This window comes from Heloderma suspectum, chromosome 14, assembly GCF_057233095.1.
Source record: "Heloderma suspectum isolate Gila_16-S chromosome 14, 16-S_ref, whole genome shotgun sequence".
In the NCBI taxonomy this organism is placed as follows: Eukaryota; Metazoa; Chordata; class Lepidosauria; order Squamata; family Helodermatidae; genus Heloderma; species Heloderma suspectum.
This window is the reverse complement of record NC_139471.1, coordinates 20,928,554-20,945,196: the sequence shown is the minus strand read 5'-3', so window position 1 is coordinate 20,945,196 and position 16,643 is coordinate 20,928,554. Positions and strand designations below refer to the sequence as shown.

Here is a 16,643-nt window from a genome sequence, read left to right as displayed (position 1 = left end):
TTTTAATGTTTTATATATTTTATATTGTTTTATTGTGTGCTGTTTGGTTTTAATTTTTGTGAACTGCCCAGAGAGCTTTGGCTATTGGGCAGTATAGAAATGAAATAAATAAATAAATAAGGCGGGCCTGGTCAGGCCCAGCCATTTCAGAGGGTCTCCCCCAAGGCGGGCGTGTTTAGGCCCAGCCATTTCAGAAGGTCTCCCCCAAGGCGGGCCTGGTCAGGCCCAGCCATTTCAGTGGGTCTCCTCCAAGGAGGGCTTGGTCAGTCCCAGCCATTTCAGTGGGTCTCCTCCAAGGAGGGCTTGGTCAGTCCCAGCCATTTCAGTGGGTCTCCTCCAAGGAGGGCTTGGTTAGGCTCATCCATTTCAAGACCCTGATGCTGGGAAAGACTGAAGGCAAAAGGAGAAGGGGACGGCAGAGGATGAGATGGCTAGATAGCATCACCAACGCAATGAATATGAACCTGAGCACGCTCCGGGAGAGAGCGCAGGACAGGAAGGCCTGGCGCGCTATGATCCATGGGGTCACGAAGAGTCGGGAACGACTGAACAACAACTTCTAAGTAGGGCTTATGAACTCCCATTCATTTCAGTTGTTGTTGTTGTTGCCACCCTGCTTATTTAACTTTTATATTCATTTCAGTGGGTCTCCTCTAAGGAGGACTTATGAAGTCCCATTCATTTCAGGGGGTCCCCTCTAAGTAGGACTTATGAAGTCCCATTCATTTCAGGGGGTCCCCTCTAAGTAGGACTTGTTCAGTCCCATCCACTTTAGTGGGTCTCTTCTAAGTAGGGCTTATGAAGTCCCATTCATTTCAGTGGGTCCCCTCTAAGGAGGGCTTCCATTGGGCTTTACCCACGTGCACAGCCCAATCCTGGCCATGGTCAGTGCGTCTGGAAGACTTGCGGACCGGGGACCATTCTCACGCTACCAAGTTAACTCCAAGGCCACAGCGATTCCTACACGTGCACAGGGCCCCAATGCTACACGTGCACGCCTCTCCCCCCCCCCCCGGTTTTTAGTCTCATTGAACTCGGGGCGGAGCCTTCCTTCGGATTAAACCATGGAACGGGTCAAGCTGGGAGGCTCCGACGGCTTCCTTAGAACTAAGCCCCTTTGAAAACTGGTACAAGTCCCCCTAATAACAGTTGCCCGCCCGCCCGCCGCTTGGCAAGACATCCCGTCGCTCCATAACCGCATCATTTAAGCCGGCGAAGGGGCGCGGCTTCTTAAAGGCGCAGGCTTCGACCTTTCCCCGTCTCTACCCTGCTGCCTGCTCGCGACTTGTGCTTGGAGGGCGGGAGGCCGCTCTGCCTGCGTCGGTCGCTTCAGTGCATTCGACCAGGGCGGGATCGGGGCAGGCGGGGGCGTCACTAGAGCCCCAAGATCCGCCAACGAGAGCAAACGGCAGGCGCTTTAAAAGAAGGATTAACCCAGGAATTTGTTCCGAATAGCAAAACCGGACACAGCCCAAAGCCTGCCCACCGGGGCAGCCATCGAGGGTGCTCCCCAGCGGGGGCCCACCGACAAGAGCCCCCAGACTCGCTCCTCCCAACTTCAGAGCCCCGCTGGATCTGCCGAGGGTCCAGCTAGTCCGGCGTTCTGTTCCCACGGCGGCCGACCAGCTGCCCACGGGAGACCCACGAGCAGGGCAGGAGTGCAACAGCACCCTCCCGCCCATGTTCCCCAGCAGCTGGTGCACGGAGGCATCCTGCCTCTGACACTGGAGGGAGCATATAGCTATCTGGACTAGCAGCCCGGGGTAGCCTTCTCCTCCAGGAATCTGTCCACCCTCCTTTGAAAGCCAGGCAAACGGGCGGCCATCGCTGCCTCTGTGGTTGTTGTTCAGTCGTGTCCGACTCTTCGTGGCCCCATGGACCACAGCACGCCAGGCCTTCCTGTCCTGCGCTCTCTCCCGGAGCGTGCTCAAGTTCATATTCATTGCATCCGTGATGCTATCTAGCCATCTCATCCTCTGCCGTCCCCTTCTCCTTTTGCCTTCAGTCTTTCCCAGCATCAGGGTCTTTTCCAGGGAGTTTTCTCTTCGCATTAGGTGGCCAAAATACTTGAGCTTCAGCTTCAGTCTCTGTCCTTCCAATGAGCACTCAGGGTTGATTTCCTTTGTTGTCGTTCAGTCGTGTCCGACTCTTCGTGGCCCCATGGACCACAGCATGCCAGGCCTTCCTGTCCTGCGCTCTCTCCCGGAGCGTGCTCAAGTCCATATTCATTGCATCGGTGATGCTACTAGCCATCTGATCCTCTGCCGCCCCCTTCTCCTGTTGCCTTCAGTCTTTCCCAGCATCAGGGTCTTTTCCAGAGAGTTTTCTCTTCGCATTAGGTGGCCAAAACATTTGAGCTTCAGCTTCAGTATCTGTCCTTCCAACGAGCAGTCAGGGTTGATTTCCTTTAGGATGGGCTGATTTGACCTCCTTGCAGTCCAGGGGACTCGTACGAGTCTTCTCCAGCACCACAGTTCGAAAGCAATCGCTGCCTCTGGTGGTAGCGAATTCCGTAGCTGGACTCTGCGCTGCGTGCAGAAGCCTTTCCTTTGATCCGTCCTGAACCTGGAGGCGTCCCGCACCGCGCCGGAGGCATCCAAGACGAGGCTGGACCGCCACCCGCCAGGGATGCTCTGACTTAGATTCCTGCGTGTGTGTATTTATTTATTTATTGGATTTCTTAAATCGCCCATCTGGCCGGTCACCCGGCCACTCCGGGCGACGTACAGCAAGGCAACAGTTTTGAAACAATAACATTCTACTTTAAAACACCACATTTCTAAAAAAAAAATTTCCCTGACCCTAAAAAGACCTGCAGGGGGTTGGGCTCGATGGCCTCGTAGGCCCCTTCCAACCCTGCGATTCTAGGATCCCAGCAATCAGCTTCATGGGAGGGCCCCACCGGGTTCTAGTTCACCCGGGGCCCAGACCAAAAAAAAAAGAGGCCTACAGCTCCCAGCATGCCCCAGCCAGCATGGCTGGCTGGGGCATGCTGGGAGCTGTAGTCCTCTTTTTTTTTGCTCTTGACGCGCGCGGCTCCGGCGCTCTGGAGTGGCGCGAACTGGCGGGGGCCATTCACAAAACCAGCCGGGGCCGCGAGGGGCGTGGCGCGCCCTCGGCGGCGGCGTTCCATCGGGGCGGGGCTCCGCCGTCGCCCGCGGTCGCGCTCGGAGCATGTCGGGGCCCAACGGAGAGCTGCCCCTGAGCCCGGCCGGGGCCGAGGAGGGCGGCGGCGGCGGCGGCAGTGACGGCGGCGGCTTCGGGGAGGCAGGTAACCTTGGGGCGCCTTCCAAGCGCGCCCCGCAGCAGAGAGCGAGGGGCGGGGCGGCTCGGGTTCGCTGCCGCGGGGGTTTTGCTGGCTCGTTTGAAAGAGGCACCGATCCTGCGCACGCTTACTTAGGAGCAAAGCCGCCTGGAACCCGACGGCTGTTGGCCGGACCTCTCTGAGGCTGCAAGTGATCGAACGCTGTACCCTATTAAAATAAGAACAGCAGCAAAGAACAATCCCTGCCTGTAGAAAGCTAGCATGTCCGCATAGAACTCAAGCTTCATCGTGTGGCTGAACCTGTTCCGCTCCAAGAGCTCAAATGCGCCACCCCATTAGAAATATTTTTTAAATCCCTGCCTGTAGAAAGCTAGCATGTCCGCATAGAACTCAAGCTTCATCGTGTGGCTGAAGCTGTTCAGGCTCCAAGAGCTCAAACGTGCCACCCCATTAAAATATTTTTTTTAAATCCCTGCCTGTAGAAAGCTAGCATGTCCGCATAGAACTCAAGCTTCATCGTGTGGCTGAAGCTGTTCAGCCTCCAAGAGCTCAAACGTGCCACCCCATTAAAATATTTTTTTTAAATCCCTGCCTGTAGAAAGCTAGCATGTCCGCATAGAACTCAAGCTTCATCGTGTGGCTGAAGCTGTTCACGCTCCAAGAGGTCAAACGGGCCACCCCATTAGAAATATTTTTTAAATCCCTGCCTGTGGAAAGCTAGCATGTCTGCATAAAACTCAAGCTTCATCGTGTGGCTGAACCCGTTCTCGCTCCAAGAGGTCAAATGCGCCACCCCATTAAAAATATTTTTTAAATCTCAGCCTGTAGAAAGCTAGCATGTCCGCATAGAACTCAAGCTTCATCATGTGGCTGGACCTGTTCAGGCTCCAAGTGGTCAAATGTGCTACCCTATTAAAAAAAATAAAAATAAATCCTTGCCTGTAGAAAGCTAGCATGTCTGCCAGATCCTATGGATGCTTACTTAGGAGTGAGGCTGCTTAAAATGCAGCCATGTGGGCCAGACCTCTTGAGGCTGCAAGTGATTAAATGCTCTACACTATTAAAATAATAATAAAGAATCCCTGCCTGTAGAAAGCTAGCATGTCTGCATAAAACTAAAGCTTCATCATGTGGCTGGACCTGTTCAGGCTCCAAGTGGTCAAACATACTACCCAATTAAAAAACAAATCCCTGCCTGTAAAAGCTACCATGTCTGCTTGATCCTATGCATGCTTGCTTAGGAGTGAGGCTGCCTAAAACTCAAACCATGTGGGCTGGACCGCTTGCAGCTGCAAGTGATCAAATGCTCTACACTATAAAAAAAATTAAAATTTTAAAAAAGACAGAACCCCTGCCTGTAGAAAGCTAGCATGTCCACATAAAACTCAAGCTTCATCATGCCTGATCCTATGCGTGCTTATTAGGAGTGAGGCTGCATAAAACTCTAGCTTCCATTGTGTGGCTGGACTGTTCAGGCTCCAAAAGTGGTCAAATGCACTACCCTATTAAAAATAATTTTTAAAATCCCTGCCTGTAGAAAGCTCTTATGTGTGCCTGATCCTAGGCATGCTTATTAGGAGTGAGGCTGTATAAAACTCTAGCTTCCATCAGGTGGGCTGGACCTTTCAGACTGCAAATTTTTAAGTGCTCTACCTTGTTATTAATAACAGTAATATTCCTGCCTGTAGAAACCTAGCAAACCCAGGCAAGAAACCTTCTCACTGATACCTAGGTTTAGTTACTGGACTGGTCAGCCAATGTCAGCTGCAGCTCTTCAGAGTGTGGAGGGGATGGACGCCCATAGGGCTGAATGTTTCCTACACACACAAAAGTAGGAACAATCCCCACAGCTGGTAAACTAGTACGTCAGGGAGTGAGCTGGGCTTGACTGTTCTGCTTAACTGTCTCTTAGGCTGCAATCCTATACACATTTGCTCTGAAACTCTCCACCCTCAGCCCAGCCATGGGCTGACTACCTTGGTGGGAACCTTTTTCAGAGTAAACATATGTGGGTCTTGGTTGTCTATTTCTCATCCCTTGCCTGTTTCAGCTATAATTAAAAAAATGTCTCCCATCTATTTGGGGGCGGAGAAAGAAAGCCTTTGGTTGCAGCCTGGGGGTGGGGAACTTCCACCCCCACTGGAGTCCCCGGACAGCCTCGTCCCTTTTCCCACAACCACTGAGTGCTTGGTGGTTTCCTGGCTCTGATGCATTTTTTCCTCCATTCTGAAAGTTTGAAATGCCTCTCCTAAGGGTTCGTTTACTAGCAGTAAGAGCTTTAGGGCCCAATCCTACGCATGTTTAGGGGCATGCTGGCAGTTGTAGGACTTTTTTCTATCTAAACCTGCGTAGGAGTGGGCCCTAAAGCTACAATAGGCTGGCATCGTCTGCATTTTTGCCGCACCCTTTCTGCCTTTGCCCCAGCCCTCTTCATGAATCAGGTGAAGCAGACAGGATCCACAAAAGCCATTGCCCGAAGGAGTGTTAGCCTTTTGGGGGCCACTGGACTCCTCGTTGTCTTGGGTGTGGGGCTGCCGCCTTAGCGGGTCCGTGGCCTGCTCAGACCTTGAATCCCAGGCCAAGACCCTGTTTGTGAGGCCGCGACTGGAGGTTCCAGTTCATATTGTCACTGTGCTCTCTCCAACCAGAATATGCGGCCATCAACTCCATGCTGGACCAGATCAACTCCTGCTTGGATCACCTGGAGGAGAAGAATGACCATTTGCATGCCCGGCTGAAGGAACTGCTGGAATCCAACCGCCAGACACGCCTGGAGTTTCAGCGGGAGCTGAGCGAGGGCGAAGAGGCACGGAGGCCTGAACCAGGCACTTAACGTCCATCTTTAGTCTGCTGGACCAAAGTAGGCAGAGATCGTTGCAGCTTCCAGTGGGACCTCCCCCCCTTGCCCTCGGTTTCACGTTGAAACTTTCAATAGAAAAGGTGCTTTTGGCCTGTGCGCGCGTGTTTGGAGCACCTCTTCCCCATTCTCCTCTGGGTCTACAACTCTGGCTAATCCATTGTGAAGTGTTTTAGGGAACAAGGGTTGCTCAAAGAAAAGGGGGTGGGAACGAGATAGATTTAGGTTGATGCAAATGTTGACACTTTAGCTTGTGAGGTCAGGATTACATTGCACAGTGGTGTCCTTTCTGGATTTGGAGGCTGTTCTTAAGAGCGACTACTTCCCGGCACGTTGGTCGTCCAGACACCTTTCTGCCCAGCAGCTGCGGTTGCATGATCACCGCTCTGCCGACTTACCTGGGAGTAAGCCCTATTGAGGAGACATGTGTAGGATCGCGCTGTACATAGGTGAAAGAGTCTTTGGTTTTGACAGTTGTTTTCAATGCTCTACCACTAGTTACACCCCTTCAGCGTGAAAAGAGAGCTGCAGTTGCCCCCTGTGGCAATTCTTTCCTGGCATGAGTTCAACTTTCATTGGTACTGTTTTCTTTGGAACTGGGCCATTTCCTGTTGTGAGTGATTTCTAAATTCAGTACCTGCCCCAAACAGTTTGGTTTCTCCTGCAAGCTCAGAGAATTATTGATACCTGTGCAGAGCTGAGATTCCTTGCTGAAAAATAGCAGTCAACAGATTTAAAAGCGGTTGAGGCTTACAGTGCGGGCACGCCCTATCCCCTTTCTTCCTTCCTGATAAAAATGTGGGAAGTTGTATTTCCCCAGAAGCAAATATTTCTCATAAACAAACATCCTAACCTTTGATACTGGGAATTTAAAACACAGCTGTTTCCTTGTCCCAGGTGCAAGCAGCTTAAGCTCGGAAACGAAACCTAATGAGGAGTAGGCAAGATCATTCCTTTTTTTCCTCTTCAAAGAAAAAGGCCAGGAGCTAAAAGGCAGAAATGAGTTGCCAGAGAGTAACTGGTAACGGCTTGCTTCCCTTTATGAAAAGATTACAAGGTCACTTGCTTGTTCTCCCAGGACCTGGCTTACTTCCTCAAAACACACAAGCACCCAACCTCTTTGTGTTCACAACCCAGCAGTGCACAAAAAGTGATGGATAAACCTCCATCTAAACGCAGTCCACAGCGTATTACCAGCAGGGGCAGACTCCAGCCTTGTGGGACAGACTTAGTTTTTTTACTGGGCCCCCATGATTCACCAGCTGCAGCCAGATGCAAAATGGTGACTCAGAGGGTGGGGGAGTTACCTCCTGCACCCCATTAGCCATGCTGGCCAGGAACGATGGGTGTTGCAGCCCAACGCATCTGGTGGGTGCCAGGTTGGGGAAGCCTGCACTGGGATGACTTGTACAAATCTACATCTGAGCTACTATGGGGATTATAGACAGCCTAGTTCGGTGGGGGAGCCGTTTGCATTGTCGCCATTATTAATTCATTAAAAGATCTACTGCGTATCATTCAGAGATTTGCCAGTAGTTCTCAGCTTACCTTCTGCCCACTCCTAATGTTCTAGCAGAAATATCAGAACAAGGTCAGTACACTTAAAATCTGCCCATTCCTTCCCACCCACCCCCTCCCCACCAGTCAAGAAAAACCACTCTTGAATTAATGTGGGAGCATTGTCTCTGTCGCTGTAATTTAGTCCTAAATAATCACGGTGTGGGGGTAGAGATAGAGCACTGCTTTTTGTGGCTCAAAGATGATGTCTTGGAAAAAAGTTGCTTCTTGCTGAATCTGTTGGGACTGGTTGCTTGGTATAACCAGCTCTTTAGAAAACGCGATGTCAGGGGTGAGATCTGGAGTGTTAAGAGATGCATAAGAGCGTTGGGATGTGGAGAAAGAGTAGCGCATGTAAGGAGGTTCCTGTGGGACAGGAAGGGGCTACAGTGGGGCTAGTTGTAGCTGCCTAGGACTGCCTTCCCCAATCTGGTGGCTATGCTGGCTGGGAATAATAGGATTTCCAGTCTAACACATCTGGAGGGCACCGGGTTGGGGAAGGCTGGTCTAGGAACTACTGGGGTGAGCTATATTGCTTCTGAATAAAGCAAAGTTCGCTTGCTCCATGCAGCTTTGAAAGAGAAATCATGCTGCTTGTGTTTGATCCAAGCCTCCTTTGGCGGCATTACTTAGCAACACGTGTGCAATAGTTCCCAAAGCATCAAAGCGAGGCGCGCAACTCTTCGCCATCGGCCTAAGCGTGCGTCTGATGTGTACTTGTGCACGCTCACAAAAAAACCTAAAGTTCCACAGGCTGCAAGAGGAGAGGGGTGAGCTGACTTGATTCTTGTGTGGTTTTTATTTTCCTTCCTAGAATCCCCCCACTCCACAGTTGGGTGCTTTGCAATTTTCAGAGCAACAGCCTCCTGACAAAACTGTTCCATGGCCTTGAGTCTGTAGGATTAAGAAAACAGGGCGACCTTTGCGGTTTCGATCAAGACCCACCCAAGCGCAGGATCTTTTGCAATAAGCCTGGGGGCCTCAAAGTTGACCTTTCCCAACGTTGTGCCCTGCAGATGTGATGGACTGCAGCTCCCATCATCCCCAGACAGCATGGCTGCTGGGAATTATGGGAGTTGCAGCCCAACACATCTGGAGGGTGCAAAGTTGAGGAAAGTTGCTCTGAATGTACCTCTGCTGGATCGCAATCTACCTTCTCCAGCAGGGCTTACTCCAGAGTAAGAGTGCTTAAGACTGCAGCCGTAGTCACCTGAATAAGGCCTTGTTGTTGTTCAGTCGTGTCCGACTCTTCGTGACCCCACGGACCATAGCACGCTAGACCTTCCTGTCCTCCGCTTTCTCCCGGAGCGTGCTCAAGTCCATATTCATTGCATCGGTGATGCTATCTAGCCATCTCATCCTCTGCCGTCCCTTTCTACTTTCGCCTTCAATCTTCCCAGCATCAGGGTCTTTTCCAGGGCATGTCTTTAATCTTTTGAAGCTGTACCGAGTGAATCTGTAAACACTGACCAAATAACTTTGGTTTTGCTTGAGTAACCTTTTGGTATTTGTGAATAAATGACGGACGATACTGAACCTAACCCGTTGTCGTGTGCCCTCTCGCCTCCTTTCACAGCCTTTTGGTGAGTCACCCCACGCCCTGCGTGGGGTGGTCTGCTCTGGGATGACAATTGAATAAAAAAGAATTATTCCCTTGCCGCTTTAGGTTTTACGGGCCCTTGGGCAAGGCGTCCTCAATGGGACCCCTCCCTCAGTGAATGTATTTTGTCATGCCATTGTCACCAGCTCCTCTTTCTCATCGCTTGCGTGACAGGCAGAGAGGCAGGGAGCAAGGAGGCTGTGGCATCTCCCTCTTTGTCATAGAATCACAGAACAGTAGGGTTGGACGGGGCCTATCAGACCATCGAGTCCAACCCCCAGCTCAGTGCAGGAATCCAAGTCAGAGCATCCCTGACAGGTTGCTGTCCAGCTTCATCTTGGATGCCTCCAGGGTGGGAGAGCCCACCACCTCCCCAGGGAATGGGTTCCATTGTCGTATTGCTCTAACAGTCAGGAAGTTTTTTCTGATGTTCAGCCGGAATCTGGCTTCCTGGCTGTTGCCGCCAGTTTTCTGGGCCAGAGAAAGAGGCAGGTAGAGAAGCAGGTTGCAATGTTGAAGAGGAGAAGCAAGTCCAGGGGGTTCTTTTCAGTGGACCCCTCCTGGGTGTGGGCCCTTGGCAGGTGCCCAACCATGCCTACCCTCGACACTGGCTCCATCTGGAGGGCACCAGGTTGAGGAAGGGTGCTCTGCAGGAGGCAGTACCTACGCATCACCTGTTTTCATCCCCAAAAAGGGTTCGGACTCCAGCCACAGCTCTTGCTGGTGATTTGGGTGTGTTACATATAAAAAGAGTTCCAGCGTTGTACAAAGAACCTGCTCTGTCCACGGTTCTGGTTTTTGTTGTCATACTCTCATGATAGAACTCAGAAACCTATTTACTGTAAAACGTTCCCAACATTTCTAAAAAAGCTACTTTTGATCAATCAAAGCGATTGCCCCAGTTCTCCAGCTGCTGGCAAGAAAATGTTTTACATTTGGGTCTCTCCCCACCCTAGAAAGCGTGCAAAGAGATGTTTGCTAAAAAATGCAAAGGGATTTGTCTAAACGCAGGGAGGCGAGGAGGTGGGGCAGGCGGAGCGATGACATACTTAGAGCGCAACCCGATGCATGTTTAGACAGAAAAAAGTCCTATACCTCCCAGCGTACCCCAGCCAGCATAGCTGGATGGGGCATGCTGGGAGTTGTAGGACTTTTTTTCTGTCTAAATATGCATCACATTCGCCCTTAATATTTTAAGGGCGCAGTCCTATGCATGCTTAGACAGACAGAAGTCCTACGACCCCCAGCGTGCCCCAGCCAGCTAATGGCCCCTAGACAGAGTGTGGGGCCCATAGGGTACTTTGGCTTCCTGGCTCCGAGGTCAGAGACAGCGCTCAGACCCAGGAGTCCAAGCTCCCTGCCCCCTCTTAGTGGGCACAGAGAGAACCACGCCAGCGATCTTAGAGGGAAGGGAAAGGGGGTGTGCTGGTGGGAGGGGAGGGCTTACGCCGTATCCCCAGCCTCCGCACCTCCCCAAAGCCTCAGCCAGAGAGGCAAAAATGCCCGTCTAGCTAAACCACAGAGCAAGAGGCACAGCGGGGGTGAAGATCGCTTCTGCTGCATCTCCCACTCTGCACTGGATACTCCTAGGCCTCTGAGTTCAGGCTTGCGGGTGTCAAGGATGGATCCATGAGGATTGTGCCCTAAATTACTTAGTAGCAGACCACTCAAAGTCAGCGCTTCCTTTCCTGTCCCAGGGGCTTTCAAGAACTGCGCCTCCCTGTCAATTTCAAGAACAGCGCGCAGAGATCCCGTATCAAGCACATGAAAGTTGCTTTTTTTCTTCTTTTAATTTAACAAAAACTGCAGTAAAACTATAGCTTACTTTTTGCCTAAAAGTAGAGGACAAAGAGGAGTGGGGGGTGGAATAAAACATTTCCAGAAAAACCTACAGGAAGAGAGCACGCTCCTGCCAAGTCCCCCTTATCGGGCCCTTCGCCTCGTCGAACGCCTGCGGCCAGTCGAGAACTCCCCCGTGGCTGGGGCTTCCGCTTCCTGGTCTTGGCTGCCCGGGGCTTCGTTCGCCCCAAACTCGGCTTCGTCTGCTGAGACACTCCCCGCGCTGGCTTCCTGCGCAGCTCCCTTGCAGGGTTCTTCTGCGCGCAGTCCCGGGGCTTCCCCCTTTGCACCGGCATTGCTGTCTTGCCGCAAGACGCCCTTGCCAAGGGCGGCGAGATGGCTTTTCTCATCTCCTGTGGCCAGGGCTCCACACACACCCCCAGTTTCAACAGCTGCTGGGTGGATCCTCTGGGCTGCAGAGGCCGCCTCCTCTGCTGGGGAATCCCCAGCTGCCACGAATGCCATGACTGCCTTTTCGGAAGGAGCCGTCTCAGTCTTATCCTCTGTCTTAGCAGCAACGGCGGTTCGTTGGTCATCTGGCTGAGGATGCAAGGAAGACTCCACAGGCATGACCGCAGCCTGCGGCCTGGTGGCTTTGTACCTCTGCAGATGGGGGAAAAACAAGCCAGGGTCACCGATAATTAGGCCAAGACAGTCAAAGATGCTCAACCTTGAGTGAGTCTGGGGCAAGCTTGCACAAAGAGTCTTACAAAGAACTTGCACCTGTCCTGACCAACAGGGTCTAGTGCAGCCTTCCCAACCTGGTGTCTTCCAGAGGTTGGACTACAACTTCCATAATTCCAAGCCAGCGTGGCCCATGGAGTTGTAGTCCAACACATATGGAAGGGACCAGGTTGGAGAAGGTCGGTCTACCTTACAGCCAGGGTGTAAATCCATGGGAACATGGGATGTGGTATTACATTTCCTTTTACTGAAGTAAGTTGCTAGTCCTCATGGCTACAAAGATATTTGTGGGCAATAATACCTTCTCAAGCCACAGGAGTTGAGTGAGATTTCCAGTGGTTGGGGGCAAGACCTCAAGACCTGGCACTACTGCTTCTTGTCTTTCTGTGACTAGCAAAATCAGAATTATGCAAGACAGTAGACGCTGCAGACTAAGTTACACACATCTGTTCAAAACTGCATCGTTTACATGGATTGCAGAATTTTAGTATGGAATACGTACCCATTCCATGTCTTAAGATGCCTGTTCGCTATTATGGGTGGTATGTTTGTTACACACACGCATGAAAGATAGATGAACAACAGAGTAAGGTAAAAAATATATTAAGAGCTTAACGTTTTGGCTTCCACCTTCATCGGTAACTTTGATGTTAAATGGATACCATATGGCCTTCATCTGGAGGGCAATTCATAAGTTCTATACCACTCATCTCTGTTTTTAATTTTTCTCCTTAGGAATTTTCATCTCCTAGCATTCCAAACTGACACTCTTGGTATCCGTTTAACATCACAGCTGCTGATGATGGCAGAAAGCGAAACACTGTATGCTATGGGAGCATTCCCAGGCCCACTAGACGCTATCTAGAGGGCCACAGGATTGTTCAGTTTCTGGGAGCCGAGGTCGAAGCCAGGGCTCCAAACGCAGTTCCCAGGAACCATGCTCACTGCTCCCTCATACCATCACGGTTCTTTCCGTGTTGGCTACATCTCCATGCTCGGAAACAAAACACAGAGACGAGAAAAGGGTGGTGGTCTTGGGGGCGGGGAGGAGACCGCGGAAGCCGCTTTATGTGGTTTCCTATGTGCTGCGCAGCCTCCTTCTCTCCCCCTTCCCAAAGCCGTGGCTAGTGCTGTGTGAGCGGAACACGCTCCTTGTTGTCTAGCTGGACAGTGGATCACAGTAGACACGGGTAAGACTCTGGATCTGAAAGCGCTTTATTGCATGGCCAGCAAGGCACTCTGTCAGCAGAGGGGCAGAGAGCCCTGAGTGTTCAGTGGGGCGGGCTTTTATACAGCAAAATACATCACATATAGGGAAGAACTCTGGCCATGCTCTAGTAGCCGCATTACTTGGAGGCATTCACACAGTCTGTTATCTGAAAGGGGCTGAATGTTCTTCCCCTGGACTGGGGTGGATGCTCGCCAGCTACTAACACTCAGTTACTGCACAAAATACAATGTTATCAGCCCGCAGTCTGGGGAGGAATTCATCCTCCCTTTCAGTTCACAGAGAAACTGCTTACAGGTTGTAATTTGCTTCTTACAGACTATGATGCCAACAACATGGAGTAACTCTGGTTCATACTAAACACAAGCCAATCTGGGGTATACATAACACATTAGGGGTGAGGTTAAAGGATTCTTTTCATACTAGATAGCCAAAATGGGCCATCTAGCCAAAAATGCAGGGTGGCTGGCGCATGGAGGTGAGGATATTGAGGCTGCCAACTATCTCCATAGGAGTGCGCCCTAAATATATTTTGAAATTACTCTGCTGTTAGTCTCTCTTTCTTCTATATTGTGACTTAAGACTGATGGCTGTCAGGGTGGAAACCGAGCCGATAGAACCCCAGAGCGGTTCTGATTCTGAGGAGGATCAGCAATCCGTGGGAGAGGAGCCAGCTCATCCCTCACAGGCACAGCAGCTGGCAGAGATTCCTCCTGCCAGCATTCCTGGGAGAGATAGTGACCCGGGCAGTGAGAGAGCGTGGGAGGGGGGCTTGCTGGACTCTCGACACAGATGCAGGGAGCGACGAGCGATGGAGGGCGCGGAAAGGAGGCGTAGTGCCATTTGGCGCGCAAGCAACAGCCGCCTCCTGTGGACCCAAGGGAAAGAGGGAGGATCTCTCCCTAGCCCATAAGTTCAGGGTTTTCAAGTGATTCTCCTTCAAACGGGGACCAGCTGCCTACCCAGAGCATAGGCTACTCCGCTGTTCATTGCTTAGTCGCTGGTGATTAGCATCTGAAAGAGTCATTAAGTTGTAAAAGGATTAAAGCCTTAAAAAGAATCCTTTCGTCTGTGTCTTGAGTTGGCTATTGGAGTGTACTGAAAGAGGCCAGTAGGGCGCTCCTGACAACAGCATCCACAGTGGATCCAGAGCCCCTGGCTGCTTTGCTGTTGTGCCGCTTTGCATCTACCCCCGCCCCCATACATACATGTCTCAAGCATTGCAACCGTTATCCATATCCTCCAACGTAATGCTGTAGAAGCATTTTGACTATTCTAAAGTGCTACAGATGTTCACTGAGCCATCCATGGCTTTATAGGTGGCCACTAGCACCTCACTGCACTCAAGAATGAAAAGCTGGAGACACTCATAGAGATGGGGAATCGCAGCGCCCTGCCCTGCCCCAGGGCCAGGTTGCAGCATTCTGCATCAGCCATTTCCTCAGCACTCCTCAAGGTCAGCACTCAGTCCCGGGGGTACTAAAAGGATGGAAGATGGGAATAAAGCAGTCTTCCCCAAGCTGCCTCCTCCCAGAGGAGGGGCTGGGGACTGATGGAAGTTGTAGTCCAAACCATGCTGATGGGGGACCTCCATCCCGCTGAAGCTTGGGCTCCCTCTGTGGTTCCCACCCCCTGGCCAGGAGCCTACCAGGGGCTTGGGGCAGAGGACTCTCCTTGTTATCTCCAGTCTGTGATTGGAGATAACAAGGGGAGATCTCTGGGAGAGTGGCCCGTTACAGTCTCAAGTTTAGACTCCAGAGCCCCCATTTCTTCACCTCCTGCATAGTTCCTGGTCACCTCCTTTGAAGCATCCCCATTTACCTATGTTTATCTCTGCATAAAACGAGAACTCCCACGCTCCTTAAAAGGGAAGAGAATGTCAAAATGTTCTAGTGACAAAAGTGCAAACTCCATTACAAAAAAGCAGCAGCATTCATATGACAGAACGTGAGTGGAGGTCTAGATGTTCTTGGCTGTTGGCTGCCTTTGCTTTGGCTCTGTGTATGCCTCTTAAAAAGAAAAGGGACCAACGGGTTTTAAGCAAGATAAAATTGACAGTTATTTAGGATCTGAAAGTCACCATCTGGAATGAACGAACGTACGGAGGGTGCTGTGTATGCCACAGTTTTCTAGGTGGTGCAAGTCTACAGCCCATGGGCAAAACTGTATACATGCAGGGAATCGAATGCCATTGGAACTTTTCTTCCCAGTCTTGTTGCAGCAGTTCCCACTGCTCAAGAAACAAGCCTCTGTGCACTTTACAAAGCAGCTAGCCTCTTTAGCAAAGTGCACGGTTGCTTATTTCTTCAACGGCGGGAAATGCCACAACAAAATCAAGAAGCAAAGTCTGGCTATGCGCATGGTTCTCTTTGCTGCAACGCAGACCAGGTCTTTGGATCCCGGCCCATAGCAAAACCACTCTCTAGTTTCAACAGTGTCCTATCTATGGCTCCTCCTCCACTCATTTTTATTTTTTATTGCATTTCTATACTGCCCAATAGCCAACGCTTTCTGGGCACTTCACAGCAATTAAAACCATAAAATACAACATGATAAAATATAATATAGAAGTTTAAAACTACCATATAAAACCAAATAAAGATAAAAAGCAGCAGTGCAAAGATTTAAAATATAGTAAGGTCACACACACTCTCTCTCTCTCACACACACACACACACACACACTCTCACACACACACACACACTCACCCTTGCGCGCGCACTCACTCTCACGCGCACACTCACTCTCACGCGCACACTCACTCTCACGCGCACACTCACACACACACTCACGCGCACACTCACACACACACTCACGCGCACACTCACACACACACTCTCTCCCCCTCTCTCTCTCACACACACACACTCTCTCTCTCTCACACACACACACACACACACACACTCTCTGACACAGGTGACCTGGGAGTCAAACAGCCCAATCCCAGATATGCAGAAACTGGTGTGGTGGTTTGACACTGGTGAGGGAATAAAGGAAGTCTACCCATGCTTAAACTCGTTGTACTTTCCCATGTTCTACAGCTGAACCCTGGTTTTGAAAAAGATGATGGGCGAACACAAACCAATGCTTTCCTCTGCAGCACACTCCTTTAGATGGTGCAGCACACCAAGAAATAGAAAGGAAACAATAAAAAAGGACGGTGGGCGTCAACGGAAGTGTTTAGTGTATTGGGGCTCAGCCCCCACTTCGCCTTGTCCTAAGTCTTTGGGGCAAGTTGCTTGTCCTTTGTTACTAGCTACATCCCCCCCACCCAATGGCAGCCATTTTGTGGAGGTGCCCAGGATGCGCCCACGGGTTAAAAAGGTTGCTTACCCCTGAACGAAGGCCTGAAAATTTCCAACTACTGTGATGTCCACATACAGAGTTCCTTCATTTTAACAATCCATTCATACATTGCACTTCCTGGTCTACGGAGGAAGCATCTAAACAGAAACATGTACACCTCACAAAAAAACCCTGCCTGGTCATGTGAAGATTACCAGAATCTAATTATTTCCAGGGTCTTCCTTAGCGAGAAAGCTGAACACAGGAGAACTCTGGGATAACCTCATCTAAACCTAGGTTCAGTACAGGAGGAGGACCGAGCGCCACG

The 16,643-nt window shown here is 50.9% G+C and overlaps 2 protein-coding genes across 7 annotated transcripts in view; one reads left to right on the top strand and one right to left on the bottom strand.

Moving 5' to 3' along the window:
- The first annotated feature begins 3,147 nt into the window (after positions 1 to 3,147).
- Positions 3,148 to 9,219, top strand: BBLN (bublin coiled coil protein). 2 transcript variants are annotated; one of them, XR_014785967.1, is made up of 3 exons: positions 3,148 to 3,271; positions 5,914 to 8,684; positions 8,756 to 9,218. XR_014785967.1 is itself a non-coding variant. In XM_084821432.1 (2 exons), the coding sequence occupies exons 1-2, from the start codon at positions 3,175 to 3,177 to the stop codon at positions 6,096 to 6,098; spliced, it is 282 nt and encodes a 93-aa protein (XP_084677558.1). In that variant the 5' UTR covers positions 3,148 to 3,174; the 3' UTR covers positions 6,099 to 9,219. The 2 variants fall into 2 exon arrangements, 1 of the variants encoding a protein (XP_084677558.1); XM_084821432.1 differs by having other exon boundaries at positions 5,914 to 9,219.
- Positions 9,220 to 11,029: 1,810 nt separating this feature from the next.
- Positions 11,030 to 16,643, bottom strand: part of CIZ1 (CDKN1A interacting zinc finger protein 1) — a 37,931-nt gene continuing 32,317 nt past the window's right edge. For all 5 annotated transcript variants that reach the window (XM_084821427.1, XM_084821426.1, XM_084821428.1 and 2 more), the window contains one exon: positions 11,030 to 11,721. In XM_084821427.1, the coding sequence (XP_084677553.1) occupies positions 11,203 to 11,721 (519 nt within the window). In that variant the 3' untranslated portion in view covers positions 11,030 to 11,202. The remainder of the gene's footprint in view (positions 11,722 to 16,643) is intronic.

Bases quoted from the DNA above. Each gene is read 5' to 3' on its own strand.
- BBLN (XM_084821432.1), top strand. From the start codon at position 3,175: ATGTCGGGGCCCAACGGAGAGCTGCCCCTGAGCCCGGCCGGGGCCGAG. The intron at 3,272-5,913 runs GTAACCTTGGGG...CTCTCCAACCAG, and splicing joins CGGCGGCTTCGGGGAGGCAG to AATATGCGGCCATCAACTCC.